General features: G+C 41.5%; 2 protein-coding genes across 4 annotated transcripts in view; both read left to right on the top strand.

Annotated features, from left to right (window-relative positions):
• The first annotated feature begins 1,254 nt into the window (after positions 1–1,254).
• Positions 1,255–7,115, top strand: LOC138627168 (ATP synthase-coupling factor 6, mitochondrial). Of its 3 annotated transcripts, XM_069709315.1 has the most exons (7): positions 1,255–1,540; positions 2,283–2,385; positions 2,907–3,005; positions 6,163–6,234; positions 6,352–6,412; positions 6,628–6,740; positions 7,077–7,115. In XM_069709315.1, exons 1-7 carry the CDS (start codon positions 1,502–1,504, stop codon positions 7,103–7,105), a joined length of 516 nt encoding a protein of 171 aa, XP_069565416.1. In that variant the 5' UTR covers positions 1,255–1,501; the 3' UTR covers positions 7,106–7,115. The 3 variants fall into 3 exon arrangements, with proteins under 3 accessions (XP_069565416.1, XP_069565418.1, XP_069565417.1); XM_069709317.1 differs by lacking the exons at positions 1,255–1,540; positions 2,283–2,385; positions 2,907–3,005 and adding an exon at positions 5,801–5,884; XM_069709316.1 differs by lacking the exons at positions 1,255–1,540; positions 2,283–2,385; positions 2,907–3,005 and adding an exon at positions 5,821–5,905.
• Positions 7,116–8,115: 1,000 nt separating this feature from the next.
• LOC138627133 (pyridoxal kinase-like) overlaps positions 8,116–13,181 on the top strand; it is a 15,643-nt gene continuing 10,577 nt past the window's right edge. The window contains exon 1 of the mRNA XM_069709269.1: positions 8,116–8,352. Within this exon, the coding sequence (XP_069565370.1) occupies positions 8,272–8,352 (81 nt within the window). The 5' untranslated portion in view covers positions 8,116–8,271. The remainder of the gene's footprint in view (positions 8,353–13,181) is intronic.

Genomic DNA, 13,181 nt, shown 5'->3' with positions numbered 1-13,181 from the left:
CTTTTCCTTATTTTTTCTTTCTGATTTCTTAAAATTGTTTGTTAAACAGGAAAAAAAAGTGAATTATTTTAACTTAATAAAATATTGTCTAAAAACTAAAAATGTTGGAAAAAAATACTTAAAAAAAAATTCTTATGTTGTTTTATGTGATTTAAAGCTTTTTCTTTTTTTCTATTTATTACCGCTGACTGATGTAATAAATTGTGTATTAAAACACAATTAACAGCATAAGTAGCTTTTAACATTATTTTTTTAAGCCTTTAATGTGTCAAAATAAAATGTTACTAAAATGAAATAATTGGAAATTTTGTCAGAGCAGCAAATGCACATTGTTATATATATATATAGATATAATATATAAAAATATATAATATATAAAAATATATATTCTGTTATATATATATAGAAACAATAGAATATATTGTTTTATATATTATATCTGTTTTTATAATATATATTATAAATATATTATGTATAATATATTTAATATATATTTTTATATATATTTATTATATATTAAATATTTTTTTTAAATATTTTATATATTACAATATATTTTATATTAAAAATATATATATATATATATATATATAATAATAATTCAGCTGTAAGAGAAAGTAAATTTGTTTTTACAACAGATGGGACTGACGTGAATCCTGCAGCCTTCGTGGCTAAAAAGCCTCTTATCTTGACAGGGGGCGTGGTCTTTGCTTAAAATGAGCCGAGTCAGCACAGATTAATTTACATACGAAAACACCGGAAGTCTTGCTTTCAAAATAAAACAGCATTAACTAACTTGCACGCAGAAACATCTTTAATCAATCAATGGGGAGAAACCGCTCTCAAATTAGGTCATTTATTTAATGTTATTTAAATGTATTATTATTATATTATTATATGGATTTGTGAATTAATTCAGCCATCAATTAAGCAGCTGCAGTATTAATCATCATTAACACTGTTTCACAGGTTTTAATTAAATTAAATTTGTATTTTATTCCATTTTATTTGTAGATACTGTGCTTTTAAAAAATATATATATTTATACTTTTACTACCTCTATTTTGATTCTGTAATTTTTTTTATTTTTTTATTTTATAGCTTTTGCTGTATCTTCCATGCTGCTGTAACCAAATAAATATCTATCTAATATTAATGGGTTAAGAAGAGCGGGCTGTGGGAGCTTTTATTTTGATAACCACCACCGGAAACACATCTATCCCATTTATTTATTTATTTATTTTAAAGGTTGTCTGCAGGGACGTTTATGCAACACAAACGACTCGTTCCTTTTAATACGCGTTTATTTATCAGCTGTTAAAATCCTCGTCTGAGTCCGTCGTGATAAAAAACTAGAATAACGGCACCATGCTGGAGGACGCGGACACTCGGGACATTTAGTTCTCTCTGTCCCTGCTGGACATTTCCTCCACGTTACTTCACCAAAGACACAAGTCACCTGTAATCCTGCTCACTTCTGACACTTTAATCTGAAACAGTCATGTGTGCCGCGTTGTTCAGAGGAGGACGAGGACTGCGCGTAAGTACGCTGTTTGACTTGTGTTTAAACTTCTCAGTTAGATGTACACAGTACTTTTTCAGTGGTCACTTTATTAGGTACACCTGTGTGATCTCATTAAATCCAGTACAAGAGTCCCGAAATAATATCAGAAGCTCACTTTGGTTTGTTAGAAATGTCTAAATTTAGTTATATGTCTGTACGAGTTTTTTGTTTTTTTTGCACGTGATTACATTATATTGAGCATTATTTTTTACATAGTGCACATGAGGTCTGTTTATTAGAAACAACCATGATTGAGTTCAGCAGAACACCAATCACACTATGACCTTGTGACCTCAATGTAAACACATACAACATAACTTTATAGGCATCATAAAAGATGTTACAATATTCAAATTTGCAAAAGACAGCGAGTGTGTTTGTAATAAAATGAACACTGTATGTTTCGTATGTTTATCAGTTGCATTTATTTGCGTTTTTACTTGCTCAAACTCTTTGTGTCTGCAGCTGTAAAATGTAAAAGTACCATTTTTTTTTTTTTAAAGGAAACACCCCCTCAATGAGTTAATTTCAAAATAAAAGCTGGAAAACATCATTAATGACAATATAGTTTTCATGTTTCTTATTATTTCTAATTTGAGTCTAGATTTATAAACCAACTTTCCTGAATGTGTGTGTGTGTGTGTGTGTGTGTGTGTGTGTGTGTGTGTGTGTGTGTGTGTGTGTGTGTGTGTGTGTGTGTGTGTGTGTGTGTGTCCAGTGTGTTCACAGGGAGGTGTCCAGAGTCGTGTGGAGGCCGGAGGCGGCGGCTCTGTTCAGCTCCAAACCGCCAGACAGAAAACCTCCTCGCAGGACGCACATCAGTAAGACCAACACGCTGGTTTGATATCATTATAATAATCCAGACGCTTTTGTTTGTCTTTAATTTAACGTCCAATAGCGAGAGACAGAGAAAAGGATTGTTGGGATGAGGTGGTTTGTGTTTAACCAGACATCCATTTGTCTTCATTTTCTGTCCGTTTTTTCTCATGTAATCTCTAATTGTCTCTGTTTTCTGCTCAAATACACACTAACAGAGGAGTAAGATCAAAGTACAGTCATTTTATAGTATATATATATATATATATATTGTGATATTATAAAAAACATTTGGCTCTAAAATAATCAAAAAAGTTGGTAAAAAATGTTGTTGTTGTGTTTTGTTTGACTAAAAATGTTCAGTTTACAAATGGCAGCATTTCTTTTTTGAAACACTGAAATCTGCAAATATTTGGCTTTTTTCTGCTCTTGCTTTAAAAAAAAATGATAAAAACGATGAATCAGTTATTATTATTCTCGGAGGTCAAAGGTCACATATTATAGTATTTTTTTTTTTTTCTGTCAGAGAAAGCCAAACCTCAGCCTGCGATGGACATCAACGAACTCCTGGACAGACTCTTCTCCGCGAGGAGGGCGGGCACGGCGCCCCCTGCTGCTGCTAAAGGTCAGTGCAACTTCCACGACACAGAAACGGTGACACAAATTTGCTCAGTTTGGATTTTTAAAGGACACTTGTTGAATCCCTCAAAAACGCTGATTTGCTCTGCTTATTATGGGGTGGTTTCACATTTCCCGTCTTTCTTTTTTTCCTCCACTTCCTGTTAAAGCCTCTCCCGGGCCTCCGACCGCCTCCTCAACGTCAGCCGCCGCTTCTACTTTCAAACAAGCCTCCGAATCACATCCTCTGACTCCTCTTGGTGTTTCTCCGGCTGGCCGTCTTTCCGATGCGACTCTTCTTCGAACGACCTCGGCGTCTCTTTCTGCGTCGTCGGGACCGGAGGCAGCCGCGGTTGAACACCAGACCGCGGCCCAAACAGTAGAGACCAAAGTAGAAAAGGATCTTTCCTCGTCAGCCGTGACGGAGAAGGACGTGGAAACGTCGTCTTTTCCAGATTCTGCAGCAGAAACTTTTACAAGAACTGCAGTAGAATCTCCGGTAGAAGTTCCTCCGGTAGAAACACTAGAAAGTAGAGCGTCCGTCGTTGAAGGTCGAGTAGAACCGACAGTCGACATCCCAGCTGACCCTGGGGTTGTTTTCTCACAAATTGCCAAAGTAGAACCCTTAATAGAAGCTACAGTAGAACCAGCAGTAGAGTCCGGTCTTCCTCCGGTAGAACCAGCAGTAGAGTCCGGTCTTCTTCCTCCAGTAGAACCAGCAGTAGAGTCCGGTCTTCCTCCGGTAGAACCAGCAGTAGAGTCCGGTCTTCTTCCTCCAGTAGAACCAGCAGTAGAGTCCGGTCTTCTTCCTCCAGTAGAAGCAGCAGTAGAGTCCGGTCTTCCTCCGGTAGAAGCAGCAGTAGAGTCCGGTCTTCTTCCAGTAGAACCAGCAGTAGAGTCCGGTCTTCCTCCGGTAGAAGCAGCAGTAGAGTCCGGTCTTCCTCCAGTAGAACCAGCAGTAGAGTCCGGTCTTCCTCCAGTAGAACCAGCAGTAGAGTCCGGTCTTCCTCCGGTAGAAGCAGCAGTAGAGTCCGGTCTTCCTCCGGTAGAACCAGCAGTAGAGTCCGGTCTTCTTCCTCCAGTAGAACCAGCAGTAGAGTCCGGTCTTCCTCCGGTAGAACCAGCAGTAGAGTCCGGTCTTCTTCCTCCAGTAGAACCAGCAGTAGAGTCCGGTCTTCTTCCTCCAGTAGAAGCAGCAGTAGAGTCCAGTCTTCCTCCGGTAGAAGCAGCAGTAGAGTCCGGTCTTCCTCCAGTAGAAGCAGCAGTAGAGTCCGGTCTTCCTCCGGTAGAAGCAGCAGTAGAGTCCGGTCTTCTTCCAGTAGAAGCAGCAGTAGAGTCCGGTCTTCCTCCGGTAGAAGCAGCAGTAGAGTCCGGTCTTCCTCCGGTAGAAGCAGCAGTAGAGTCCGGTCTTCCTGCAGTAGAACCAGCAGTAGAGTCCGGTCTTCCTGCAGTAGAAGCAGCAGTAGAGTCCGGTCTTCTTCCTCCAGTAGAAGCAGCAGTAGAGTCCGGTCTTCCTCCGGTAGAAGCAGCAGTAGAGTCCAGTCTTCCTGCAGTAGAACCAGCAGTAGAGTCCGGTCTTCCTGCAGTAGAAGCAGCAGTAGAGTCCGGTCTTCCTGCAGTAGAAGCAGCAGTAGAGTCCGGTCTTCCTGCGGTAGAACCAGCAGTAGAGTCCGGTCTTCCTGCGGTAGAACCAGCAGTAGAGTCCGGTCTTCCTGCAGTAGAACCAGTAGTAGAGTCCGGTCTTCCTGCGGTAGAACCAGCAGTAGAGTCCGGTCTTCCTGCAGTAGAAGCAGCAGTAGAGTCCGGTCTTCCTCCGGTAGAACCAGCAGTAGAGTCCGGTCTTCCTGCAGTAGAAGCAGCAGTAGAGTCCGGTCTTCCTCCGGTAGAACCAGCAGTAGAGTCCGGTCTTCCTACAGTAGAACCAGCAATAGAGTCCGGTCTTCCTGCAGTAGAACCAGCAGTAGAGTCCGGTCTTCCTCCAGTAGAAGCAGCAGAAACATCCATTTTCGAGGGTCCGGTAGAGCCTTCGATCGACTCCGCAGTCGATTTGGCAGCTCAGGAAACACAAGCTAAAAACATTTCTGCCAATGAAGAACCTTTATTAGAAACTACAATAGAAGCACCAGTAGATGCCGCCTCCATTTTTACAGTGGAAACAGTAGAAATCAGAGCGGCTCCCGTTGAAGAGCCTGTCGAGCCGACGAAAGACGGAGCAGCTCAACGAGCACCAACAGACTCAGGAACGGTTGACATCCTGTACGGTGCCACAGTAGAACCAGCAGTAAACACTACAGTAGAACCCTCAGTAGAACCCTCAGTAAACACTACAGTAGAACCCTCAGTCAACACTACAGTAGAACCCTCAGTCAACACTACAGTAGAACCAGCAGTAAACACTACAGTAGAACCCTCAGTAGAACCCTCAGTAAACACTACAGCCCTCAGTAGAACCCTCAGTCAACACTACAGTAGAACCCTCAGTAAACACTACAGTAGAACCAGCAGTCAACACTACAGTAGAACCCTCAGTCAACACTACAGCAGAACCCTCAGTCAACACTTCAGTAGAACCCTCAGTAGAGTCCAGACTTCATCCTGTGGAACCAGTAGAGACGTCTGCTGTCGAGGGTCCGGTCGAGTCTACGGCAGACGGAGCGGCTCAAGAAGCCGAAGGCGCAGACGGAGGAGCAGTTGATGTCTCGGAGGTTAAAGCAGCAGAAACCACAATAGAAACTACAATAGAAACTACAGTAGAAACTACAGTAGAAACATCTCTGACATCAGCCGACAGTCCGCCCGGCGGTCGGGAACCGGAGTCCAGGCGGCAGCGGGGGAACATTTCAGAGGCCATGTGGCTGGAGGCCGGAAGAGAGGAGGTCCTGGAAGGTGAGTTGGAGGTCCTGGAAGGTGAGTTCAGGATTTAAAGAGAAAAGGCCCTTCTGTGGAGCCACTGTTTGATTTGTCCCTTCTGGGCTACTGTAGAAAAATGAACACAATGCACTCTGTGGAAGAGGACCCGAGGCTGAGAGCAAATAAGTGTTTCTTCTAAAAGGATTCTCCTGAAAACTGGAGAAATAAATGACCTGAATTAAAGTAAGATAGCAGCCGAGGGAAGTGTTCGGTTAAAGTGTAGAAATGGACTCGGCTCTCGTCTGTTTCTGTAGTCGTTACAGAAGCTGCCGTCGATACGGAGGAGGTGCAGGAGGAGGAGGAGGAGGAGGAGGAGGGTACCACGGGTAAACCAGCAGTTATTGGGTTTTTTTTATTGCCTAAACTTAATCATACTGTCGTTTCAAATATTTAAGTGGAATATTCAATTTAAATTTAACAGTGTTGTGTTTTTTTTTTTTCAGCTTTAGATCCGGTTCAGAGACTTTTCCTGGAGAAGATCAGAGAATATAATAACATGCAAAGGTAAGGAGACACTAATGTTCTCTATTATATTCAATAGGAAAACTACTTCTGAGGTTTGGGGAAAATATATATATATATTATATATTCAGAGAGTCCTCAACATCTGTAAAAATAAAGAATAAATCTCCTTTTAGTTGTGTGTGAAATAAATAAAACTGGACAAAGACATCACCTGGACATTTTCCTGTTTTAATGTCTCATCTTTCTCTGTTAAGGTTGAAGGGAGGACCGTTGGAGGCGGAGAAAAGACTGTCCGAGGAGACGGAGAAGCTCCAGAGACTTTACGGAGGAGGAGACCTGAGAAGTTTCCCTCAGTTCACCTTCACAGGTGAGTCCACAAGGTGTTACCGACTCGGACCAACACGTCGGCTCCATAACGCAGTTAACATTTGCAGGGTTTTTTTTTTCCTGTCTTCTTTAAATAGATAATTTAAAATAAAAATGTTTTTATTAAAAGCCAAAACTAAAACAAAGGCACCTCTGAATCAGCGCAGGCTTCCTCTAAGGATAACCTCATGTCTGATAATCCAATTCCCTCTGCAGCTTACGAACTGTATTTTTACCTCCCGACGGCTCCAGTCACGATTAACACCTTTTTATTTTTCACTGCACAGAATTGACAGGAAGTAACACGACCCTGTTTGTTTTTGGTTCCTCTCTTCAGAGCCTGATTTGGACCAGAGCTCCAAATGATGCTTTTCCTGTTGTTATTTTTGCATTGTGAAATAACGTATTTATTAAAAAAAAAAAAAAAAAGCAGCACTTGTAAGCCCGTTTTGTTGTTTATTTATTTATTTTTATGTTCGGCATGCAATCCCAGCAGCAGTTTGCGCCTCATTGAACAGCAGGTGGAGCAGTCGGGACAGCATCCTTCTGTTTTTGGCTCCGTTCATCTCCTCGCCCTCGTTTCCTCACCTGCATTCACAAGCTGTATATTTTATATTTTTTTTTGTCTGCTCACGCTCGCTGTCTCGCTTGCGCGGCGGCGACGAAGGCAGTCTTTGCCGAACCCAATCCCCTCCCTCAGTCACGACTCCTGTCACGGAGATGGTGTGACTCACAAAACCCCCCAGAAACACCCGACACGCCAAACTACATACTAAAAAAAAATAATAATAATAATAATAATAAAAAAAGGCTAAAATGGGTTCTTATCTCGTTTATTTTAGTCTGAGTGACACGTGAATGTAAAATATAGTGCGAAGTGGAGGAAACTGACTGAAGTAGAAGAAAAAGAGCTGTCATTCACATCCATTCAAATCCCAGCTGTGTTGATGAGGATGCGCTTAGTGGCCCTGTGGTGACGTCATCCGGGTTTGTTTGTTTTTTTAGGCGGCCACACAGATCGCCTGTGCAGAATCCCGTGCGTGTATTTCGTCCCGCCCCCCTCCCCTCTTTGGTTTCTCCAACTCTGGGCCGTGACACACTTTCCCGGTAATGTGAGATAGCTGCACGTTAACGACAACGTTGACAAAACCGGTAACGGTTGTGACAAAAAAAAAAAAAAAAAAAAAACTCCTTGTGTGTGTGTGTGTGTGTGCGCGTGCGCGCTAGTGTCCCTCTCCTCTCTCGCTCGCGCGCTCCTCTCTCACTTCTGACGTCACTCGCTACAACCACCGAGCACGCGACCCCCCCCATCTCCATCCCCGCCCCCTCCCCCCTCCTCCTCCTCGCGCACCGCCGTTAGCTCGCGGGCTAAACCGACATCGCTCCTTTGACCGACGCGCGCGCTGCCGCCTTTGTTTTGAAGCCCGCGGTTTTTCCCCCTCCGGTGTTTGTTATGTGAGGAGGACGCGGACGCGCGTTGAGTTAGAAAACGGATTATCTCGCACCTCTCCTCGGTTCTTCCGGGAGCCGCCATGGAGTGCCGTGTTCTGTCCATACAGAGCCATGTGGTCCGGGGCTACGTCGGCAACAAGAGCGCCTCTTTCCCGTTACAGGTAAGTGCGACTCGGCGTGCACCCGTTATCGGACAGCCGAGACACCCGTTATCGGACAGCGACCCCCCCGTCCGGACACGTTTCGTTCGCCCATTAAAAAAAAAAAAAAAATCAGATGTCGGCTTTCCATCAGCCTTTAAACCATGTTCATACCAATTATTTATTTATTTATTTTTGTACGATTTTATTATTAAAGTTGTGCTAACAGAAATCCGTCTAAGCCGTCGCTGGATGTGTTTTTATTTAATTTTTTTTGTGGCGGCTTTAAACGTAATGATAGGCCGTGAACGATGGACGTGCTGAGAAAACAATAATAATAATAATAATAATAATAATAATAGTGTTGTCACCAATAACCGCGACGACAGGTGTCGTGACGGACCCTCTGCCTCCCCCCTCCTCCCCCCTCCTCCCGTGTCCTCACCCATAAACCATCCCCGTGACACATGAATATCACGCAGCTGACGTTTGTCCCTTTTCCTCCCACGTCCTGTTTATTCGACAGCAAATTATAAAAACAAATTATAAACGTAAATGATCCGCTGACGACACCCGTCATTGAAGGGGTTGTCCGATAATGGAGCCAGAGGTGGTCTTACTGTGATGGTTTCATGGTGCGTGACGACAAAACAGATGTTTGGTTTTTTTGAATGCTTGGACGTTGTTAATGCCTTGCTCGTTGGCCAAGTGTGGCAGAGGTTGTGTCTGGTGATGGATCTTCACCGGTGTTAATCAAATGACCCCTAACTTGGATGAGGAAGACGTGTCTATCTGCTGCCTGAGGAAGTCACAGGTCCATGTTGGTCATCACTAACACCTCCTACCTGGAGGTTGCACACAAAAAAATAAAAAGATAGTTGATGATCTCGGGGGGGTCAAAGGGGAAAACTTGTTCTCATCCTGTCGACCAGTCACCAACAGTTTCGGCGCCATTGTGGGTTTTTTTTTTGCTCGCGGACATCCAGCTGTGACGGTGTATGAACATCTGGACGGACTCCCGCAGCTGATAACCTGCCAGTCGGTGCCGAAGGACGGACAAATAATCAATACAGCTCTCTTTGGTACTTTTAAGTTTCCTGATGAACTTACGAAGGTCGAGGTTGTCGTACACGCAGCTTTTCCAGCGTCTGAAACTTCACATTTTCTCAGACTGACTTGTGTTGAAGTGGAATATTAAAGCTTTTAAAGAAGATTCACAGACAACAAATCGGAAATTGAACATCGCGCCGTACTAATTGCTGTCGTCTATTTTAAAGTAGATGTTTTCCTCTTTTTGTTTACACAGATTCCTTTTGCAGATTCAAAAAAAAAAAAAAAAACTTTTATCAAAATACCATCCATCTTGTGAGCATTAAAACCAAAAGGAAACACGTCGCCTGTCTCCTGAAACATGGTTTGAATCGCTTGCTGCTTTGTCCTCAGCTGCGGTGTCACCCGGTTCTGCTGCTTTACTCTTTATGTCGATGTTTAATCTCAATAATCAATAAACTATCTGACAACTGAACAACAGCAGCTGGCGGAAATTGTGAAAAATAGACGATGATATTCAGTTATTATGTTTGATTTCTTCAGTAATAGATGTTTATTTATATCGCTATTATTCATAATTTTATATTTATATTTCTTACTGCTATTTTATTGCTTTTCTATTATTCTATTCTAGTATTTTATTCTATTATTTCTATTATTATCTTATTGCTTCTGTAGCGAAAAAATTTCCCCTCGGGGATTATAAAGTAAATACCATACCATACCACCATTTGACTCCCACCCCTCATTCAATAACTGAGTCATATATATATATATATATATATATATATATATACACACCGAAGTGCGAGAGTTTACAGAGTGCTGGACATTAACCAGCAGAGTTAATTTTATTCAAAAACAAAACATCGATTGGAAATTATGCGAGAAGACACAGAGCGCCTCCTTTATGATGATGGTTTTATATTTTGTACCATCAGTAGTGGTGTTGGTGGTGGTGTTGGTGGTGTTGGTGGTGGTGGTGAGGCTGACTGTGGGCCGACAGCGCAACATCCCATCATCCTGAGAGACGTCGTGAGAAGTAACCGGGGTTTATTTTTAGCCTGTGTTAAGTGTTCTTGATACTTTATGATTTTTTTTTTATATAGCTTTTTAATCACTATCATTATTATTATGATTGCGCATGATACCCTAAAAAACTTCTTTTTTTTTTTATTCTGGCTCTTTATGGCAATTTATATCATTGTCTTAATTTGTAAAAATGTAAGTTTCACAGTCACAAAATATTATTTGTAACCTACATGTACTTTATAGTGTTTTTTTATGCAGACTGTATTAGTAACAAAGCCCTCAATGGTCTTTTATTTTTTATATTTTAGTCTTTGTACATCTTTCTACATGCAGCTAAATACAGTATTTTACCATTTAAATGAACTATTCTGAGGTTTATTGTGAGAATGTCCTCCTGATGCATTTTACATTATATTGGCCTTTTTTTTTATTATTAATTTTTTTAATAATGTCAATTAATAATGTTTTAACTGTGAGGAGACGACCCCCTTCAGGCACTATGTTTTAACTCCAATCAGATGTTGTAAGAGGGGGAAAAAAGATGTAAATGTGCAGTTGGATTTCGGTCAGAGACGTAATATCAGCTGACACCAGCTTGACAGTGTCATACCGTGAGAGTATGTGGCTGATGTGTGAATGAATGAATGAATGAATGAATGAATGAACCACTGCTGGATGCAAAAAAAAAAAAAAAAATTGGCACTAAAATAGAAAATCTACAGGTCGGCGAAGGAGCTGCTGTCACTGTTCAGAGTAACAACCATGATTCAGCTGGTGTTAGAGATAAGGGATAAGATGATGATGATGATGATGATGATGATGTCGTCAGCGAGTGTGCCGGGCATCCCTCTCCCCTGTGCTGTGAGGAGACGGCGGTGTGAGGAAAGCAGGGCTCTGATTGGCCGCCACAGGATTCCTCCCTGATGACATCACCGAAGATGGAGACAGGGCCGCCTCAGAGCCGAGCCACATAGACTCGGCTTTCACATAGAAACCAAAATTTAAAGAGGGAGCGGTGTCCTGTGGCGCAATGAGAAAAACGGGAGAAATACATTTTGGAGTGTCATTGAATGTGTTTTTATAAGTTTTGATTTTCTTTCTTTGAAAAAAACTTTTTCGGAGCGGTGACAGAAGAGAAAACTATAAAAGCTGAATCAGTCGATTAAAAAAAAATGGGACTACGTCCTAATTATTATTGAACGTTTAGGTTGAAGCAGTCTTCTTCGGCGTCCCCTGAAACCAGCAAGGGAGAGGAAGTGTTTTGCTCAAAGACACTTCAGCAGCTCAGATAGTTGCCGATTAGTCGTTCTGCAGTTGCTCATGTTACGACCCGGCGGCCTTCAGTGAATCTTTTAATGTCAAGAACTTTTTTGTTTAGTGTCATCAAATCACAAACCTTTCAGCTGGCGGCTCATTTAGTTTCAGATACTGATGCCAAAAAAACACGTCCTTCAAAAGGAGACTGAAGCCCCGTGAGGAAATGACTCATTCTTTATAACCAGGCGAGCCTTCATTTGATGCTTATGTTTTCATATTTTAACTTCACAAGGTCCTGTTGCTTAGAGGAAAACAATCAGGGGGATTCATTATGAATTAAATATTTTTAAATCTATGTTGATTGTTGAATATGAGTCATAGTCATTTATCAAAAAGTATTTGTACGGCAGCAGCGTCTTTAATCACGACGTCGGACAGGACATCGCGTCAAATTTTATTTCTAAAATATTTAAATAATCAACAGCTAACTTTTACGTCATTATTACCTGTGTGTAATTAAAAGAAATCACGGTGAACGTGCAGTTTGTGTCCCTGCAACATTTCTGTGACGAAACTGGTTTCAAACAGTCAGCCATGTTTGTTTTGAGTCTACAAACTGGTGTTTGTAAAGATCCTTAAAGGTTTTCATGAAACCATCTCAGAGTTACCACTTTATTAAGTACACTAAACAAACGCAATAAATCTTTAATCTTCACAAAGGTTATAATGTTCAGTCTTTTGTTGAAGCTCTTTTATTCGATATGTGTACCTACTTTGATCTTTTTTTTTCTATTTATCTTATTTCGTCGGTGAATTTGTGTTTAATTAAGAGTATAAACGAGTTTCCAACTTACCAATCACCTTCTGTTAAACTCTCGTTCAAGTGTTCTTGAGTCTTAATTTCTACCAGCCGCATTACGAGGAGGGTAAATAAAGTCACCCCCACCCACCGACCCCACCAACCCCACCCCCGTGGATAGCAATAGAAAAGTGGTGTATTCATGCAGCACTGTGGTTTTTCTTTATTTTGTTTGTCACCTTTTCAGGAAGCTTCGTCAAATCCCTCCAAGGTCAAAGTTAACATCTCCTCTCTGAAAGCGGACCGTTGTATCTCAAAGTCACAGTCGACTGAAAGGAACAAAGAACTCGTTCACTCTCCGCTCGCTTTAGCCCAATTAAATAAAGTCTTCCAGATAACGATTGAGAGACGCCACACGTGGAGGAGACACGAGTGGCGTCGCTCCGGTAATTAAACTAAAAATAACCTGAGGACGGGAGACGCCGAGAGTTGTTTTGTGTTTTTTTGTTGTTACCGTTCAGACTTCAGCTGAAGTTAAACTAAGATGTTGTTTATATCTCCGTGAACAAAATCACAGCCGGAGTTCAATGAAGTCAAATTTAATGTTTTTTTGTTGTTGTTTTTTTTGCAGTTTAACTTCCAGATATTCAGCGTTGTCGTGTTTTCTCATTATTTAGCAACTTTACTGTTTTTTTTTGTCTCGCGCCGTCGC

Source organism: Brachyistius frenatus, unplaced genomic scaffold, assembly GCF_029030835.1.
Source record: "Brachyistius frenatus isolate BFR_SWC_R1_liver_20210118 unplaced genomic scaffold, ASM2903083v1 Contig_82, whole genome shotgun sequence".
NCBI lineage: Eukaryota > Metazoa > Chordata > Actinopteri > Embiotocidae > Brachyistius > Brachyistius frenatus.
Note: the sequence above shows the minus strand (reverse complement) of the source record. Positions and strands in the feature narration are given on the sequence as shown.